At 39.6% G+C, this 21,379-nt stretch overlaps 1 protein-coding gene across 1 annotated transcript in view; it reads left to right on the forward strand.

Annotated features, from left to right (window-relative positions):
* Mnd1 (meiotic nuclear divisions 1) overlaps positions 1 to 21,379 on the forward strand; it is a 58,355-nt gene that overhangs the window by 34,390 nt on the left and 2,586 nt on the right. Inside the window, exons 6-7 of the mRNA XM_027392954.2 lie at positions 7,521 to 7,635; positions 18,182 to 18,226. Of these exons, the coding sequence (XP_027248755.1) occupies positions 7,521 to 7,635; positions 18,182 to 18,226 (160 nt within the window). The remainder of the gene's footprint in view (positions 1 to 7,520; positions 7,636 to 18,181; positions 18,227 to 21,379) is intronic.

The following is a 21,379-nucleotide window of genomic DNA, read 5'->3' on the forward strand; positions in this document are numbered from 1 at the left end:
GGTGAATCACAGAAGAGACCTTTGGGATTTTGGAGCAAGGCTCTACTATTGTCTATAGACAACTATTCTCCCTTGGAGAGACAGTTGTTGGCCTGCTATCGGGCTTTGGTGGAAACTGAATGTATGACAATGGGCCGCCAAGTTACCATGAGACCTGAGCTGCTCATCCTGAGCAAGCCATAAAGTAGGATGTGCACAGCAGCAATCCATTATCGAGTAGAAATGGCATATATGTGATCAGGCCCAAGCAGGTCCTGAAAGCACAAGCAAGCTACATGAAGAAGTTGCCTAAATGCCTATGGTCTCTGTTCCCATTACAATACCATCAACTGCCAAGCATGTACCTACAGCTTCATGGGATATGCCCTATAACTGAGGAGGAGAAGATGACTAGGGCCTAGTTTACTGATGTTTCTGCACATTATGCTGGCATTACCCAGAAGTGGACAGCTATAACATTGCAACTCCTTTCTGAGACAACCCTAAAAGACATTGGCAAAGGAAAATCATCATAGTGGGCAGAATTTCGGGCAGGACATGGTCATCCATTTGTTTAGAAGGAGAAATGGCCAGATGTGCAGTTGTTCACTGATTCATGGGCTGTTGCCGGTGGACTGGCTGGATGGTCAGGGACTTGGACAGAGAATGATTGGAAAATTGGCGAGAAAGACATCTGGGAAAGAAGCACATGGATAGATCTCTTCAAATGGATGAAGGATGTGAAGATACTTGTGGCCCATGTCGATGTTCATCAAAAGGCGACTTCAGCAGAGGATGAATTTGGTAAGCAAGTAGACAGCACCTTGTCCCCAGCATCCCAGTCATTGCTGAATGGGCCCATGAACAAAGTGGCCGTGGTGGCAGAGATAGAGGTTATACATTGGCTCCACAGTGTGAACTTCACTCTTCCAGGCTGACATGGCTACAGCTGCTGCTGAGTGCCAGATAGGCCAACAGCAGAGACCAACATTGAGCCCCGGGTGCCACTATTTCCTGGTGTGGTTAGCCTGTTACCTGGTGGCAGATTGACTACATTGGATCACTTTCTTTGTGGAAAGGAAACAGTTTGTTCTTACTGGAGTAGATACTTACTCTGGTTATGGATTTGCCTTTCCTACATGTAATGCTTCTGCCAAAACTACCATCTGTGGACTTAAAGAATGCCTGATCCACCAACATGGTATTTCACACAGTATTGCTTCCTACCAGGGAACTCATTTCATAGCCAGAGAAGTGCAATAGTGGGCCCACAGTCATGGAATCCATTGGTCTTAACATGTTTTTCACCATGCAGCTGGCCTTACAGAAAGATGGAATGTCCTTTTAAAGACACAGTTACAGCCCCAGTTAGGTGACAGCAGCCTGGAGGGCTGGGGCAGGTTCTCCAGAAGGCAGCATATGCTTTCAGTCGCTGCCCAGTATATGTTACTGTTTCTCCCAGAGCCAGGATCTGTGGGCCCAAGAATCAAGAGGTGGAAAGGGAATAGTTCCACTCACTATCACCCTTAGTGACCCACTAGGAAAACTTTTGCGTCCTTTCCCACGACCTTAAGTTCTGCTGGCCTAGAAGTTTTGGTTCCAGAGCGAGGAGTACTCCTGCAGGAGCCACAACAAACATTCCATTGAAGTGGAAACTCAGACTTCTTCCTGGCCACTTTGGGCTTCTGATGGCCTTAAGCCAACAGGCTAAGAAAGGAATGACAGTGTTAAAAGAGGAAACTGGATTGGTTCACAATAGAGGTAAAAAAGATTATGTCTGGAGTGCAGGAAATTCCTTAGATCATCTCTTGTTGTTAATCATGTCAGGTGTTTCTTGGATGCAGCCAATGCGTGAATCCTGTTTTTGGACCCATTTTGTTAAGTCTTTTTACTGGGGAATTGAGACCATTGATGTTGGGAATTATCAATGAGCAGTGTTCGTTGATTCATGTTATTTTATTGTACCCTGTTTTTTCTTTCCTTTCTTTTGATTTGCTGGTCTGATATTATTTATTCCTTGTGTTTTCATGGGTGTCATTATCTTCTTCAGGTTTAAGTTTTCCTATTAGCACAGTGGTTCTTAATCTGTGTGTTGTGACCCATTTTGGGGGGTTGAACAACCCTCTCACAGGGGTCACCTAAGACCATCAGAAAGTATAGACATTTACATTGCAATTCATAACAGCAGCAAAATTATCATTATGAAGTAGGAACAAAAATACTTTTATGGTTGGGGCTCATCACAACATGAACTATTTTAAAGGAACAAAGCGTTAGGAAGGTTGAATACCACTGCTCTAGTGCCCTTTGTAGGGCTAGGTTTGTGGATATACAACTGCTTAAATTTGGTTTTATCATGGAATCTCTTTCTTTCTCCACCTATTGTGATGGGAAGTTTTTCTGGGTATAGTAGTTTGGGGTGGCATCTGAGAGTCTCAGAGTCTCTCTAGGTCTTTCAGACTTTTAGAGTTTCCATTGAGGAGTGGGGTATTATTCTAATAGGTCTGCCCTTGTATGCTGTTTGGTCTTTTATATTCCTTCTTTGTTCTGTATATTTAGTGTTTTGTTTATTATGTGACATGGGGAGTTTCTTTTCTGGTCCAGTCTGTTTGGAGTTTTGTATGCTTCTTGCACCTTGATTGGTACCAACTTCTTTGGATTGGGGAAATTTTCTTCTATAATTTTGTTGAAAATATTTGCTGTACCATTGCTTTGGGCTTCTTCTTTTTCCTGTATTCCTATTATTCATAGATTTGGTCTTTTCACAGTGTCCCAGATGTCCTGGATCTTTTGTGCCTGGATATTTTTATATTTAACATTTTTTGACTGGGGTGTTCATTTCTTCTACCTTGTCTTCAATGCCTGAGGTTCTCTCTTCCATCTCTTGTGTTCTGTTGGTGAGGCTTGCCTCTGAGGATCCTGTCTGAATTTCTAAATGTTTCATTTCCAGTTTCCCTTTAGTTTGGATTTCCTATATTGTTTCTATTTCCACCTGCAGTTCTTAAGCTGTTTTCTTCATTTCATCCCACTCTTTCTGTTTTCGTAGATGTCTTTAATGGATTATTAATTTCCTCTTTTAGGACCTCTAACATATTCATAAAGGCTATTTTGAAGTCCTTATATTGTGATTCAGCTATATTGCATTTCTCAGGGCCTGTTATGGTAGTGTTGCTAGGCTCTAATGGAGACATGTTGTCCTGGCTGTTATTGATTGTGTTTTTATACTGGCATCTCAGCATCTGGGACTGGGAAAATAATAATTCTAGGTGCTGATATCTGGTCTTGTCTTTGTTTGGTGAATGCTTTGTTTCTTTGTTTCTGTTACTCTCTCTGGTTCTTAGGAGAGTGTGGTGGCTGTGTGTTGCCTAGTCAGGAATGCTTCTGAGATCCTGACAGGTATGGCCACTGGCAATTTTCCTTAGAATGTGTTTCTTGGTATTAGAAGCTGACACTTAAGGATGGAGCTGGGCTAGAAGTGTGGGTGGGGGCTGGGAGGTCACTGATGGAGTCCACTGAGGGAGGAATAAAGGGTGTGCTTCCAGGATCTGCTTAGTCCCCTGGGAATGGATGCAGAGAGGGAGGAGAGGCCAGAGTGGGTAGTTGGTTGGGTTCCCAGAGATTGCCTGCTAGAATTGGAGACTCAGACAAAAGGATGTGGGGGAGAGGGACAGTATGGCAGCCTGTAGGAGAAGATCTGTGTGATATGCTAGAAATGGGGGCAGAGAGGAAAAGGAGGCTACAGCAGGTGGTCTGCTCCAGAACTGGAGATGAGACTGGGGGGTTGGATTTGGGGAGAGAGTGAGAGTGGGAGAGGAAGAAAGGGAGAGAGGAGAAAGACATAGATGAGATAGATGTTACCTACCTGCTTTCCTGGCTGGTGTAGCCATCAGGTTCCCAGGAAGTGCCTGCAGAGTTGGTGGCTATGACAGAGAGATGGGGTTGGGGAGGCTATAGGAGAACTGCTGAAGATGGGGGCAGAGAGGCAGGGTCTAGTTTGTTTGTTTGTTTGTTTGTTTGTTGTGATACTAGAGTTAGAAGCCAAGGCTTTGTGCATACTAGGCAAGCACTCTACCATTGGGAAGAAAAGAACAACAAACAACTGAGCAAAGTCTCTATATTTTTGAAAGGACCGAGAAGACACTGTAACAGACTGCTTAGTCTTCTCTCAGTGATCAGGCCTCAGTTTCAGTTGCCTGAGATTGAACAAGCAGTTTCTGAGGAAGAGCCATGAACACAGTACAGTCAAACTCCAACACCCCTGTCAGCAGGGATGGAGAGAACTGCCCGTACCCAGGCCTAAGCCAGTCTGAAATAATGACCAAATAAAGACAAGGCCTGGGACTTGTCCAGGCCTGCCCCAAAATGAAAAACTTAGGCCTGATCAGCACCTAACTAACCCTAGTCAATTAAAAAGTTACTAACATGATTGCCACTGACATAGCCGATGAGCGAACTTCTTGGACACTCCCCTTAGGCTTAAAAAGTCCTCACACACCTCTCTCGGGGTCCTCACCATCTTGTCTTTGTGTAGGATGGTTGGCCCCAGCATGCTGGAATCTTTCTTGAGATAATAAACGCTCTTGCTATTTGCATGCGTGGATGGTGGTCTTTTGTGGAACTTCTCTGGGACCCTAACAATTTTAGCAATAAAGATCATCACAAACTACTAGACATTCCCTTGGCCTAGATTCCTGTCACTTGATTGTGAAAGGAAGCAATCTGAAAATGTGTTCCATTGCAGAGAGGACCATATCACAGGTTTACAGGGAGTTTGTGTTAACATATTTACGTTGGTATTTTGTCTGCATGTATGTCTGTGTAAGGGTGTCAGATCTTGGAGTTACAGACAGTTGTTCGATGCCATGTGGGTGCTAGGAATTGAACCAGGGTCCTCTGGAAGAGCAGTCAGTGTGCTCTTAACCACTAAGCCATCTTTCTAGCCCTGTGTTAACACATTTACTTCAGATTTATTCTCTTATGTTAGTTTTCATCACAGTCACAAATAAGAATCAGATGATGGTAATTTCTATAAAGTATTTAAGGGAAGGTAAGCTCTAGGTATCACCCACACCTGTTCGTTTTCTGTAGTTGATAGAAGTACCTTCAGTGATTAGTGGCATAAGACTGTCAGCCAGTCTACTGAGGATAAGTCAGTCCACTTAGCCAGTATAGCTGAGGGTGGTGAGGAGCCTACTGTCAAGCCACAGTGGAGCTTTTAGCCAGCAGAAGGGTATTATAATCAGAAAGTCTCCTAACAAAGCCTTATCAACAGTTTTCAGAAGTGTCTACCCTTTGTCTGTTAGGGATCAGCCACAAAAATGCTGCTGAAGAAGTTAATGCTGGGTACATTGTCTGGAACTTTCTAAGTGCATTTTGATGCCAGCAGTATAAGAAGTAACTGCTGTTACTATCTCCAGTTTTGTATTTGAAGAACTAGAAGCATGAAGACATTAAATACCATTGCAGAGATTTCATATCCCAGTGCCTAAAGTGTTACCACTGTGCTCACACAGACCTTCACCCCTTTGCTTATCCTGGTTCACTAGCTTTTTCTCCTCCTCTTTCTTCCTCCAAACCATGTATAATCTGCTTGTAGACGGCAAGTAATCACTATTCTGGTGAGCTTCAAATTTCTCTGAGCAGTGTCAATATGGCATTTACTAATTATATTTACCCATTTACATTTAAATCATATATAGTTCAGTTTTTCAGCCATAGCTACCATATTGCATATGCATGTGATTGATGAACCTGTACTGGAATGTGCACAGCTAGGTTGTTTCCATCATGCAATTCTCTACTGGGTTTGTATGCTCTAGAGCATGATACACTCTAGACAACAGCAAAACCAAAACCAGAGTACAAATAGAAAGTACAGGATGGCAGGGAAGCCTTAGGCCAGCCCCATTCAGGCCACTTGAACTTTGATTTTTGCCTTGAGTTTGTCTGAGAATCTTTGCCATTATTTGATTTTGTATGAAATTATTTTTCAGGTTTCACAAATGTCATCCACACAGTCATAGCAATGTGACATCTTTGTGTTGATGTGGGCTCTGCCTAAAATGTCAAAGGGTGCCTATTGGCTTATGCTATTAAAAAGCCTTATTTGGTTCACCTTGAAAGAAAAATGGCAGGAGGCCATTTCTGATCCCTTTAAATATTTATAAAGGTTAATCTTTAAAGTTGAAAAAAACTAGAACATTTTTAAAAAACAACTTTTGAAAGATAATTGTTTAATGATTAATGTTGCCAGAAACTGTGACTTACACGCATAAACACAAGCCATGAAATTACCCAAAAAGCAGTGCAAGCTTTTCCTGGATGTATGCTAACATCATCTTTGAGTTCATCCATGTGTAACCATCTGTTCTTGCCTGCTTATGATTGTTGCATTCTACATATTTATTCCTATTATTCAGTATATATGAAATGCTTGAGATTTCAGAGAAGGATGGGTATTAGGCTTGTTCTTACACTGCACATATTGGTGTGTATACTGAGGTATGTCCACTGAGGGATTGGCTCCAAGACCTTGTGAGATACTAAAATCTGGTTGCTCAAGTCTCTTCTTTAAGTTGGACCCATGGAGACTCACCAGGTAAAGGTGCTTATTGCCAAGGTTGACAGCCTGAGTTCAATCCCTAGGACCCTCAGGATGGAAGCTCCACACATACAATCCATGAATTAAAATGTCAATTATATATGTCTATATATAATATATCTATGTAAAATATATATTTACATATAAATGTAATATGTCTATAAAATGGCATAATAGTTGCATATAGCTTGTATAATCCTCATAAACTTTAAATAATCTCTGATTACCTATAATTCATACTACAACAGAAATGCTCTGTAAACATTTTTCCGTTGTATCATTCAGAGAGTGACACTGTACAGGTGTATGTTTTTCTTTTTAGTGTTTTTGATATGTGGATGATTGAATATGCAGATGCAGAGCCCATGGATACTGGGAGTTGACTATATAAAATATCATGTCAAATAATTGTTTACAGAATTTATTCATTACATGTGAGATTTATTTTGTTGTGGAATAGAATATTTGTTTAACTATGTAAAGATATGTTGTATTTGTTTAACTTTGTAAAGATGTGTTACATTTGTTTATGCTGTGTTTGTTTAACTACATAAAAGATGGATTGCTGTTTTACCTTGCCTGTCTAAGGTACCTGATTGGTCTAATAAAAATCTGAATGGCCAGTAGCTAGGCAGAGGAGGGATAGGTGGGGCTGGTGGGCAGAGAGGAAAAGGGAGCTTGCCAGCTGGGGGCCAGCCGGCCAGACACAGGGAAAGCAGGAAAGCAGAATGGACAGTGCATAGATGAAGTAAATGAGCCTCAGGACAGTACATACAGTAATAGAAATGGGGTGAGTTAAAAAAGCTAGCTAGAAGGAAGCCTAAGCTAAGGCTGAGCATTAATAATTAATAAGTTTCTGTGTCATGATTTGGGGGTTGGTAGTCCAAGAAAGCCTGCTACATTATTTGGCCTAACTGTTCATAAAATCCTTTATATCCAGGAAGAACGAGCCATGCTTACAAAAGAACTTTCTTCATTTCGGGACCAAAGGGAACAACTTAAGGCAGAAGTGGAAAAATACAGAGAATGTGACCCTCAAGTTGTGGAAGAGATACGTAAGTTTATCTCACATCTTTAATTTTGGTAAAAAGAGACTTGACATGGCTAGTTGCATAGAAAGATTCCTTTCTCTGTGTGTGTGTGTGTGTGTGTGAGAGAGAGAGAGAGAGAGAGAGAGAGAGAGAGAGAGGACAATCTCCCCTAAGACTGCTTCAGTGCTGCGTGCTCACTTGGTGGTCTAACAGAAATACACTGCCTCACGATTGCTACTGAGGAGAATCCCAGTCCAGCCTTGAGTGCTCACAGCTTTGATACTGAGAGCAATTCAGAAGTAAGGCAGTAAATAGGGTAGGACAGGACAGGCAGAAGACCGTCAGGAAACTGAGAGGTCAGAGCTGCCTTCAGTCTGTGAAGAAATCTACCTTTCCTTCTTTAAAAAGGATATTATAAACACAAGAACTTGCCTTCTGAGTATCCCAATTGTTTTTTTCCTTGTGTGGAGGTCAGAGGACAACTTATAGCAGTTGGTTCTTTCCTTTTACCATATGGATTCCAGGAATCTGACTCAGGTCATCAAACACCTTTTACCCCCTGAGCCATTTTGCTTACCTTCTTTCAATTTTAAAACAGAATCTTCAAAACTTGGTATTATTTATGAATTTATAGAAACATAAAATTAGAACACTTACAGAATTTTAAAAAGCATATTATAAAAATACAGCATTTAACTGTTTAGGAAAATATGTATAACTTTTCCCATATTTTTTCTATTTTAACTTACTTTTGTTTAGGGGAAACTTTGCCAAGTGTATATTTTTAAATAGCTGACATAGCACATGTGAGACTTTGAAAAACCTGGGACTACTTGGTACTTTAGAAGTAGCCTGAACATAGTTGAATTACAATTAAGGTGGCCTAGCACGCTCATGCACATGTGTGTTGTCTTTTGAGAACAAGATCTCTCTGGTTAACACAGGCTGGCTTTAAGCTATCAATCCCCTTGCCTCAGCTCCAGAATGCTGGGGTTTCATCATAGTCCTGGTCATCTGTCCAAGGAAACACTATGAACATAGAGTAGGGACCACAAAGCAGAAGATGTTTATTGACTGTGACTAAGAGGTATAGATTGTAAATACAAAAGGAAATAGTCATCTAAGCAAGAAAGCTGTTAGGATCATGAAACTGCAGTCAGAAAGGAGCAGACTTGGTCAAAGGAAGTGAGGATCACGTTTTCTTTATGGGAAAACAAAAGCTTTTCAGGAACTGCTGGAAGGAGTAGCCATGATGGTCCTGCAAACCAGTCACCCGAGGGTGTTGAGCCTGGGGAAGAAGCCTGTCTGTAATGCTCTCAGGACCTTTAGGCACACCACACAGCTGACATCTTCAGCCAGCCACCTTTCCCTCTTGAGACTGGATGATAAGGAGGCCTAGCCTGCTGATAGATATTGCCTCCTTTTTCTCCTGCTCCTCTGATCTTACAACTTTCAGTTGAAGTAGCTAATTTTGTAGTGCCAGATTTAGCTTAGCACTTTGTTCCACAGGATGGCGATTAAAAAAATTAAAAAAAATCTGTGGGCAAACATGTCTCCCAAGCACTGAATTCACAGAGAATGACAGTCTACAAGAATTCTACTTCCATCTCTTTGTGAAAATCTTTGTCTCTAAATAAAGTTTATAATTTTTAGATTCTAGAGAACAGCACCAGCCAGCTGGTGTGCAATAATTCTACCACTTTTCCTTGGAGCAGCACTTCTTTGCTTCTGCTCCATTCTTTCTCTGTTTAGCAGCTGTAAGTGTTAGCCCTTCTCAGTGAGGAGTTCCGATTTTCCACTTTGTGATTCTCATGGTACTGCCCAGGTGTGTCCTTAGCTAGGTGACCTCCACTGACATTACTTCTAGATATCACTTACACACCAGGAGACTCAGGAGTGAAAACATGAATTATTTCCAGGTAATTTAGCATGTCCCAGAACAAGCTTAGGGATATTTATAAAAATCCAAAATCACCTAGCAAAAAAAATGTACATTTTACTTTCAAAGAGGTATTTGTGGATGACACCCCAGGAATGATAAGTTAACATGCTTCCTTCAACTGTTTAATTTTGAACTAATAAAGTCTGTGAACCCCAAGTGTGTGTGTGTGTGTGTGTGTGTGTGTGTGTGTGTGTATGTTTTGAATGAAGGCTAATATGACAGTTGTGCAGAGACTAGGAAATGTCACAGAGCAAACAGAATCATTTGTCAGTCAGCACTGGACCAGAAGCAAAACCAGCAGGTAGAGCATTTAAAATACTCACAGTTGTCTATAACTTGGAAACTTAAGAGGCAATATTAAAGATATCAAAGAGACCTAAGTCAGAAAAGCTGTATTTGACATGAGAATTACACTGAATAAATAGCAGATTTCTTTTTGCCGAAGAACAGGTTAGTATATTTGAAGACATGGAAACGAGGTTAAATATTAAACTGGCAGCTGTGAGTTGAGAACAACCTAGCCTAATATATGTGTAATTGGACTCAGAAAAGAGTGGGGTGATTGCTGGACCAGTAAAACAATTGTTTTTACATTTTTATGAAGCACATTGTACTCTGGCTACTGCCCAGTCCCCTGCCCCCATGCAGTAAATGCAGCAAATTGTTCATGATAGTTTCAATGAAAACTGCAAATTTTACAGATCTAAGAACTTAAAATTGTTAGTAGCAGATGTCAGAAATCTCCTTATCATTAAATTTAAATAACTTTACTAGGTCCTAACTTCTAACCCCAAATGCTAATGTGCTGTTTTATAATGAAGATTTTTCATAGCATTTCAGTTATCAAGTTAGTGTAGGAAGAATTGGATTAAAGGATTATGTGTTTTATAAATTGATATTTAATAGGATTTAACTCTTAACAGCAAGCTTCCATAGCCACATTACAGCACTCAGGCTTATCCAGGCATCCATGATTCATGTGGGACACAGTTTCCTGATACTAGTTCACATAGACATGCTTGTATATTATCTTTCTTAAAATAGTGCCTTTGGGAAATATTTGTAGTTCATTCCATTGAGATAACTGATTTCATTAACAAGTTTAATTGTAAATAGCCAGGGAAGCAAGAGGTCAAAGCATTAGTTTTATATAATAGTATTTTTAGCCACTTTAACCATTATTTGAATAAGTCTAGATAAAACTAGTGGCGGAAAGTAAATTCCCATAAAAATACTTGAAAGTAAGTCAAGTGTAGTGGTTTGTTTGGGAGGCTAAGGCATAAAGATTTAAAGTTCAAGACCAGCCTGGACAACTTTTTTTTTTTTTTTTGGTTTTCCAGACAGGGTTTCTTTGTGAAGCCCTTGGCTATACTGGAACTAGCACTGAAGATCAGCCTGGCCTTGAACTAAGATATCCACCTACTCTGCCTTTTGAGTGTTGGAATTAAAGGCATGTGCTACTACATTCCTGGCTGCCACTTTGTATTATAAATATGCTGTTTTGTATTTAAAAGATTATAAAGATGGTGGCACACATTTTTAATCCCAGGACTCGGGAGACAGAGGCAGGCGGATCTCCATGAGTTCCAGGTCACCTAGGGCTACACAGATAAATCTTGTCTCAAATTCCCCCCCCCCCAAAAAAATTATAAGACATGTAAAGAAACAAGAAAATGCACCTACAAGCCACAATTAAAGTGATCAGTAGAAACTGTTCTGAGGAAGCACTGTTAAGCTTTACTAGATAAAAATTTTAGTGAGCTGTTTTAAACATGTTCACTAAAGGAGGCCTGTCTAAAAAACACTGACACTGGATGAAGTCAGAGCGGTTAAACAAAGGTTTGGGCCGGTTGAACAGAGAACCAACAGGATGGAAGGCAGTTCAATAGAAATTTCCTGATTGTAAAAAGAGGAAGAACCAGCAACCAGGAGACATTTCCAGGTTTTGAGACTTGTAGAACACCATGATCAAATTGTCCTAATTGAGGACAATTTTGAAAGTAGCAAGAAAGAAACAAATCATCACAATCAGTGATCTTCACAAAAATTAACCCAGGAGGAGGACACATTCAAAATACTGAAGGAAAACTGTCAGTTAAGATTTCTATATCCAGGGGCTGGAGAGATGCCTCAGTGGTTGAGAGCACTTGACTCTCCTTCCAAAGGTTCTGAGTTCAATTCCTAGCACCCATATGGTGGCTTGCAACCATCTATAATAGGATCTGCTGTCTTCTTGTGTGCATGAAGACAGAGCACACAGACATATGAGTAAATAAATCTTTTAAAAAAAAGACAAGTTTCCAAGATTTCTATTTCCAGAGACAATTCCTTCAGAGAAATAGGCAAAACAAAAATCCTCAAGTGAACAGTGTCAGCTTATACCTGACACGGGAATAATATGGTCAATATGAAAAAATAAATCACCAGTGGTTGATTAACTATTGGTTAAGTAAATAGACAATATACATATTATTTTGCAATATTTACTTTTCTGATTTAGGAGACAGCTGTGTAAAGCAGCAATGTCTGTTAAAAATACCACACAGTATATAAAATGCAGTCTCTGGCAATACTAGCATACTAGACCTTGGAGGGTGGAAATGGTATATACAGCAGGGAAAACTTTGTATGGAAGTGAACTTGATGTTTATCTGAATTTTCTGTATTTATCTGAATAGAATGTTACTAATTCAGGCCGTAGTGGCAGTCCTCGGGATAGTCACATACACCAAAAAAATTACAAAACCACCCCCAAAATACAAGTTATAAGAAATAGCAGGGGGAAGGTAGAACTACATTTCTTTTGTACAGTATTTTCCTGGCCTGCAAAATCCCTGAGTTTTATTCTCAGTTTTCCTTGTTATTTTAGAGTGCAGAAATTTGGAGGAGGGAGGGAGAAAAGCAGAGAAACTTAAAATAATTCCACTTAACACAAACATTAGGTTTGAAAAAACAGGAGGACAAAAGAGGCATTTAAGTGTGTTAGTTACTTTCTATTGCTACGATAAACACTATGACCAAAAACAGTGTATGAATGAGTTTACTTTGGCTTATGGTTCCAGAGGTCGAGTCCATAATGGTCAGAGGTAGGCTTGACAGCGAACTGACCAAGCACTTATGTAACTATGTACAGAAAACAAAGCATTGGACTGGAAGTGGGGTGAGGATGTAAACTCCTGTAGTCCACCTCCAGTGATGCACTTCCTCCAGTAAGGCTCCACCTTCTAAAGGCTCCATAACCCCAGTGCTGCCAGCTGGGGACCAAGTGTTCAAATAGGAGGGATCACGAGGGGTATTTCTCACTCAACCACCACACATGGGGAATGACAGAATGCCATGTAAATCATACCATAATTATACTAAGTGAAAATGGCTTGTTTTCCAATTAAAAAGCTAGGAAGGTCAAAATTGAAGGAAACAAGTAAACTAATTATATACCCCTACAAGAGACTCATATTTAAAGACTAAAATATGTCGAAAGTGAAAGGCTGGAGGAAGACTTGCAAACAGTAATTGAAGGGGGTCATAGCAGCTAAACTAAGAGCAAAGAAAAATAGACTCTGAGATGAGTTGTTACTGGTGATGGAAAGTGCAGGTTATCCAGTCAGAAGATACAAGTTATGGACATATGTAACTGGAGATTTGAATGAGAAATGTCTGCCACAGGCCCCTGCATTAGAACACCGCTTCCCAGCTGATGCCACTGTTTGGGAGGTTTAGGAGCTGCAGCCTAGCTGGAGGAGGTTTGCATGGGAGGCAGGTTTTGAGAGGTTAAGCTTTTCATCCTTTCTGTTTGATCTTTGCTTCCTGCTTATGTATGAAGCTTTGAGTTCTCAGCTCCCTACTGCTGCCATCGTGCCTCTCCCCTGCCTGCTGCTTGCTGCCATGCCTCCCACCGTGATGGTTCTTCTGGAAATGTAAACCAAAATACTTTCCTCCTGAGGATGTCTTTGGTCATGGTGTTAGTAACTAATAAACACAACTAATACAAGAATGATAAAATACATGGAGCAAAAGCTTAAAGAATTAAAGAAGCAAATAGATAATTCAACAGTAATTATTTGAAAACTAAAAACTAGTATTTGAACAAACAGTTGAAGGAGAAATGGGGGTAGTTGGCTCCGTGGCTCACTTGCGTAGCATGTGATGGCCCTAGGTTAAATTCCAAACACCCCATCTCCAAAAGTCAAATGAACCAGAACATAGAGATGTAGAAGATTTAACATTTTTTCAAGAAAAATAACAAAAGAAGGCTGGGTGCTGGTGTCATACACCGCTAGTCCCAGCACACAGGAAGCAGAGGCAGGCAGATGTCTGCGTTAAAGGTCAACCTGATCTACAGTGAGTGTCAGGACATCCAGTGCTATATAGTGAAACCCTATCTCAAAAAGCAAACAAACAAACAAAAAACACAAAAAAATGAAGTAAAGGCAGTTGTTTTTAGATTATCTATTTTTATATTTATATAGAAAATCTTCAGCAATATTTATATACGTGGAAATAAATACCCCACCCCAAACTGAAAATCTTCAACAATAATTATATTCACGGATGTAAACATCCTCCCCCAAATTATTATGACTAATAGTGTTAGAGGGTTTACATACCAGAATGTCAATATTTTTAAAATTGTGTTTTCTCTTTGTTTGGAGCATTGGTTCTGCTATGTAGTTCAGGCTGACCTTGAAGTATTGCTCCTCTGGCCTCAGCCTCTCCAAATGCTGGGATTACATCATCATGTCCAAATTCATTCATGTTTTTGTATTGCTAATAATGAACAAATTGAAATTTAAGGAAAGAAAATACATGTTTTTCCATAGCGTCAAATCAGATCAAATGACTTATAAATAAAGCTATCAAACAAAGGAGGATTAAGATGTGTCCTGAAAATTGAAACATTGTTGAAAAAAAATAAAGATTTCCAATAAATGGAAAGACATACCAGGCTAGTGGGTGAAAGACTTAATATTGTGAAGGTAGAAATACTCTAGGCATTAATCTACTTATTAAGTGAAGAATCCGTCATTGTTCTACCTGCTTATTTTTCAGAAATTGATAGACTAATCTTTAAGTTCATATAGAAATAGACGAAACCCAAAATAAACAAGGATTTTTTAAATATTGAAGGCGAATTTTCTTAATTCCAAAATTTAGTTTAAATATTCAGCTGTTGGGTCAGTGGTGTGATGCTGGCTCAGGAGAGACAGAGGTTAATGAAATAGACCTGAGAGTATAGAAGTCAGCATGATTGATTGTAATCAGGATTCAGGATTCTCAGATCATTCAGATGACAAAGAAATCTTTTAATGCTGTTGGGCATAATTAGATCTACATGTGCAATAAACTAACATGCACCCCACTGCTTACCATAGCAGAAATTGAATGGTCCAAAGACCTAAATGTAAGGGCTCAAGCTACATCTCTCAAAAGGAAACACAGGTGTATATTTTTCTCTCCTTGCATTAGGCTTCATTTTTGTCTAGACCCACCGACTAATCCAGTTTCATACCCAAGAAATAGAGTGTGAATTGAGAAAAGTAACAGGCAAGAAACAAGAGATAGAATTGGGAGGGCATCCAGTGAATACTGAATCATCCAAGTTTATTGTTCCAAGTTTTTTGTACCCCCATCAAAAGAAGGGAAGACGGCAAAAGACTTCCTTTCCAATGATACAAGGAACAAACAATAATTACCTCTTCAGTACCTGAAATATAAGTAACCATATCCTGAGCTAAGTTTTCTGTTGTTTAGGCAGGACATGCAGCGACCACACCTTAGGCCAAACATCCTGTTGCATCCACATCTTAGGCCAGACATCTTTGTTGTTTCACCTTAAAAGAGCAAGGGCAGGTAAAAACTCTCTGACCTTAAGTTAAAATGGAGTGGAGTCAATTCTGTGGGCTTCCACATATATGCTTAAGTGTGACATTAAAACATAACTTGGGTTTATCAAAATTGAAAACTTCAGATATCAAGATTGTAAAATGATACACACAAAGAGAAAAGTGTTTGTAAACCTATTTGACAGATAGGCTATATCCAAAATATAAAAAGAACTCTTATAATTCAGTAATAAAATGATCAAAATTTTAACTTAAAATGGTCAACAGATTAAACATTTTTTCCAAGGAAAATAAACAAATAGCCAATAAGAAAAAAACAAAACAACATTTCCTCATTAGCAGATTAGAACTGCAGTTAGATGTCTTTTCATATTCCTTAGGATGGGATTTTCCCCCCTATTTTTAATTTTATGTGTATGGGTGCTCTGTCTGTGTGTATGCCTGTGAATCGCATAAATGCAGTGCCTTCTTTCAAGAGACAGCACCCAGATTGGATTCCCTGGATTAGAGTTATAATCAGTTGTGAGATGCCATGCAAGTGCTGGGAGTTGAACCCAGGTCTTCTGAGAAAGCAGCCAATGCTCTTAAACCTTAAGCCATCTCTCCAGCCCCAGATGATTACAGTTTTGTTTGTTTGTTTTAAGACAAGTGTTGCTGAGGATGTGGAGAAACTGGAACACTTGTGTAACTGGTAGGATTGCAAAATGTACAGCCACTTTAAAAAGTAAAGGCCAAGTGTGGTGACATACAATCCTATCACTTACGAGGCAAAGGCAGGAAGATTGGTAGGTTTGAGGCTATATACAGTAAGTTCCAGGCACTTAAGATAAGACCCTGTCTAGAAAAAAACAAAGAAATCAACCACCAACACCCCCCCCCAAATTATCCATTCCTCAAAATAGGAGACACCATAAGAGTCATCAGTTCTATTTCTAGACTTACACTCAAAAGAATTGAAAATATGTTCAATACAATTATCGTTTGGATTAGTGGAAATGGCCCAATGTCTGTCAGCAGATAAATGGGTAAGCAAATTGTGAAATGTAGTTTATGTGAAATAATAGGTATTGAGTTTTGATGAACCCTGGAAACATGGGTGTGTAGAAATAAGCCATACACGAGAGAACATGTCTCCTTCATATGAAGTATCCCCACAGGGTAGAGCCACAAGATAGAAAGCAAATAAATAGTGGTTGTTTGGGGCTAGAGAATGGGGATTGTTGATGTCTGTTTGGTGTATATTATTGCCTATTGTTGATAAGAATTTCTAGAATTAAGATAGTGGTGATGATTGTACAACAGTATAATGAAATCTACTGAGTTGATAGGGTGAAGTCTGTCATATGTAACTTATGTTTTCATAACAAAAAAAATGTTATCAGGGCTGTAAAGATGGCTCAGTGGTTAAAAGCACTGGCTGCTCTTCTAGAGGACCCAGGGTTCAATTCTCAGCACCGACATAGCTGCTCACAGCTGTCTGTCACTCCAGTTGCAGGGGATCTGATACCCTGACACAGACATACATGTAGATAGAACTCCAACACACAATATGTAAATAACATAACTGTCAGCTGGACATGGTGGTATATACCTTTAATCCCAGGATTCAGGAGGCAGAGATAGGCAGATCTCTGTGACTTTGAGGCCAACCTGGTCTACAAAGTGAGTTCCAGGACAGCCAGGGCTACAGAGAGACCCTGTCTCTATATGAAACCAAACAAAAATGTCATCATTAAAAGTGATATTTATGTCGAGTTGGTCATGGCATTGCTATGAACATTCTATCTAGAATGATATGAAAAGTATTTGTACGGATACATTTGGTAGCAAAATGGGTATCCATTATTTTAAATTTTTTGGTTTGGCTTTGATATAAATTCTCACTGTGTAGTTCATGCTGGTCTCAAACTTGAGAGATCCTCTGCTTCAGCCTCTAGTGTGCTAAAGTACAGCTATGCACTGGCACACTTGTATCAGATTATATGTTTAAAATATAAAGTAAAATCAGTATTTTCTCCTATGGGGTTACTTTCTTCCCTCTAAATTTTTATTTATTTGTTTGTTTGTTTGTTTGTTTATTTTGAGACAGGGTCTTATTATGTAGCTCTGGCTGCTCTAGAACATATTCTGTAGACCAGTCTGGCCTGAACTTAACAGAGATCCTCCTGCCTCTGCCTTTCAAGTGCTGGGAATAAAGATGGAAACCACCTTGCCTGGTTTTGTTCCTAAAATGTTTAAAAGTCTGATTTATCATTGCCTAAGAATACATAGAAAAAAGCTCATAGCAGTAGATTGTTTTATCATTTTGATATGGTAAATTGATTGAGAAACATCTCATTTAAACTTATACTACAGGCGATGGCAAAGAATCTCAGAGGTTAAACATGCTTATCATCAGGCCTGACAGCCCGCTGCAAGGTGTTCTCTGACCTCCACACCTGTGCTGTGGCATCCCCCTTCCCCCCACAAATAAATAAATAAATAAATTAAAGTATAAAATAAACCTGTACTTTAAAGAAGAAGTACGGTGGTGATGGACATTTAGAAAGGGAAGTTTTTCACACTGGCTTTCTATTCTTTACCTAATGTAATTAAAAATACCTAAAATTGTCTTGAGTGTTTGGGCAGGTTTTTAAGATACAGTGTTATACTACTATTTGAGGTTTTCATGGTAATTTCCAATATATGTATAATTTATTATACGTTGGTTTATATATCTGTACAGGGTTGGAGATAGTTTTATATGCGTAAATTACTGCATATCATTTTATCTATTTTTTTCCAGGTAAAGCAAATATCGTAGCCAAAGAAGCCGCCAACCGATGGACTGGTAGGTACTTCAGAGTCACTGGTAGACAGTAGCAGAGGCTGCACAATGATGCCTTTCAGTGCCTTTACACAAATTCTGAATCATCTTGATAAAAGTGTATTTCTGTGAAACCAGTAGTAGCTCCAAGTTTAATTTTGTATGATTTTCCCTAAGCCAAGTTCCTTATCACATTTCTAAGGGTGAAGGTTGGAGTTCATATACTTTTGCTTTTCCTTGTTACTGGGGATTGAACAAGGCTTCACACATCCCTCCCATTGATCTGTATCTGTAGCCTGCAGTTTCATGTATTCGAATTTATAAACCCTTTGGGATTTCGTGGACTCCTGAAGGTCTATCTTCAAAAGCAAGAATAGCTAACTTGTTTTGAGGGCTCTTGGCTGCTCTCCTGTAATGAGTGTGGTGTATTCTCACCTTATCACTGTGGGAAGTGTCAAGGTAGATGTGATTGTTGTTCCTCAGTTTGAAGCAGGGTCACATGTGTTGTGCTACAGGAATTAGGCCAGGCTTTATGATTTCTTTTTCTGATCTATGCCAAAGCTTAGCATTTGGGAGACTGAGTCAGGAAGATCATGAGTAAGTGTAGCATGAATAATAAAAAAACCAGATACAGGTACTGGGGTTAAAGCTGAAGATCAGAGAAGCAAGCCAGCCAGCCATGTGAGAGTTCTCACCTCTACCAATGCGATCCACCGAACCTCAGACTGCACTGCTCTCCACCAAACCCCAGACTACTCAGAATGTTATCAGCTCCTGTCTCCTCCCACCTCTAGTGCTGGGATAAAAGGTGTGGGGTCCCAAGTGCTTAGATTTCCTTTGTGTGAGCTCTGTTTCTCTTTTAGACTGGATCAATTTTGTGTAGCTTAGAGTAGCCTTGTACTAACAGAGATTCATCTGCTTCTGTCTCCTGAGTGCTGGTATTATAAAGGTGTGTGCCACCACCGCCTGGCCTTTATGGCTAACTGGTGTGGCTAGCTTTGCACTCTGATCTTCAGGCAAGCTTTTATTTGTTAGATCGTAAACAAAATATCACCACAAATAGGGTCAGCTTGGGCTACTTAGTGAGATTCCATCCTGTGTCAAGCCTGCTCTCCCACAAATGCATTATGTATGTCCTAAAGTTTAGGAGAAAGTAATGTTGTTGTGATTTATATACAAGTATGATTAGTAATATTAAACCTGCCAGAAAATAGCACTGATGTTTTCTAATATTTAATAATGAAATGGTGGTGCTTGAGTTTCTCCACCTAGTGAGTCTAATACCTCCCATGTGTTATTCATTATCATTATGCTTCCATGGGGGGAGGGAGGGTATGTACAGGGCTGAAGCAGAGAGGGGAAGAATTTGTGGGGACTGTTGAGTCTCAGGGTTAGCCTCTGGGAGAGCAGGCATGTGTGCCAAGCTTCCTACTGCTGGTCCAGACCTGCATTTCACAGAAAATTTAACCCTCATTTCTCCCTAGTCTATTTTACAATAAAATAAATAGGAAATATTAATGAAATTCTCCTTGTGCTCCTAGAAAACTATTATTTATTTATTGTAAATTGTTTCCTAAACAAAATACTGCTTTAGTAAAGAAAACAGGAGAAAAAGAGCAGACATTGTGTCAGGAAAGTATGAATGAGAAAGACATTATGAGGCATGGTGACACATGTCTACATTCCCATCACTTAGGAGTTGGAGGCAGGAAAATCAGGAGTTCTAGGTCAGTCTTGGCTAGGTAGTGAGTTTAAGACTAACCTAGGCCACATAAGACCTTATCTCCCCCAAATGCTAACAATAACAATGATAACAAATATGATAGTACATAGGAATGAGAAATGCAAAATTTTGAGTGTGAAAATGACGAAAGTGTCCTTATGGATTGAAGATAAGATGGTCAGGGGGCCCGAGATGGGTGAGGGGAGTAATGCCACCAAACCTGAGGACGTAAATTAGATGCACATGGTGGAAGGTGAGCACTGACTCTGGCCTCCACACGTGTGCCACAACACATGTGTGCTCAGCCTCCCCCTACTGCAACACAGCAGAAATAAAAATTCATGATTTTCCTCCAGTAGTTTGCAGGGAAACAACACATCAAACAGCAGGACCAGCAGAATGTGTGTGTGGCAGAAGGAAGCCACTCTGAGTGCCTTGTTTGCTCTGTGTACATTTGGACTTCTCAGAACTTGTTCCTCATCTGTTCTCTGTGAATAATGCCTGCCTCACATTTTTCAGGGACTAAATAAGAGTTTGTAAGCTTTTCAGCTGGTATTTTAGAAATATACTCCCCTTTCTCTGGTTTCCCAATTCACTGTAAATTCTGGTTGTTAAGTAAATAAGTATAAATTGTTTTCCAATTCATCATAAACTTCCAAAATTAGATCAGAAAAATTGTTGTAAGAACTTTTTCTCCCTTTGTGGTTAACTGCAAAACACAAACAAACAAACAAAAACAAAAATGCAGAGAGTTTGAAAAGCCTGTGGAAGGGATGTTTTTATGATAACAGAATTAGCTCTTCAGAACTGTCTTTCCTGGGCTTGGGATGTAGCTCAGTTGGCAGGCTGCCTAGCTTGTACAAAGTGGGGTTGGATCTCAGCACCAAGTAAAACTGTGCAGGTAGAGAACACTCCAAACTCAGCACTCTGAGGAAGGAGCAGGAAGGTCAGAGTTCATGGTTGTCTTACACTATAGAACTCTTCCCACATCAGCCTGTGCTAATGAGACTATTTTGAAAATATTTCCATTTAAGCTCTTTTCACATAAGCACGTGTTAGAAAAAGAAGAAGATAAAAGATAAAGTGAGTTACACCTCAGAAAACCTCCCTGATTTCAAAACAATAGAAAAGATCAGTGTTATTTACAGAAAAAAATAACATACTTGATATCAATTAAATTCTGGTTTATTTCTACCTACCAGTGTCCTTGAAGTGTTTCTAGAACTGTGAGTTTCCAGACTAAGGAGATGATGGCTCAGTAATTCAAGTACTGCTCTTGTAGAGGACCCAGGTTGAGTTCCCACCACCTGCATGGAGGCTTAATCCCTGAAGTGCCTGTTCCAAAGTATCCAACATACTTTCCTGACCTCCCAAGACTCCTGCACGCATGTAGTTTAAATGAATTCATGCAGGCATATGCACATACACATAAAATAATAAGTAGATTTTGTTTT

The sequence above is a fragment of the Cricetulus griseus genome, assembly GCF_003668045.3.
Source record: "Cricetulus griseus strain 17A/GY chromosome 1 unlocalized genomic scaffold, alternate assembly CriGri-PICRH-1.0 chr1_0, whole genome shotgun sequence".
NCBI lineage: Eukaryota > Metazoa > Chordata > Mammalia > Rodentia > Cricetidae > Cricetulus > Cricetulus griseus.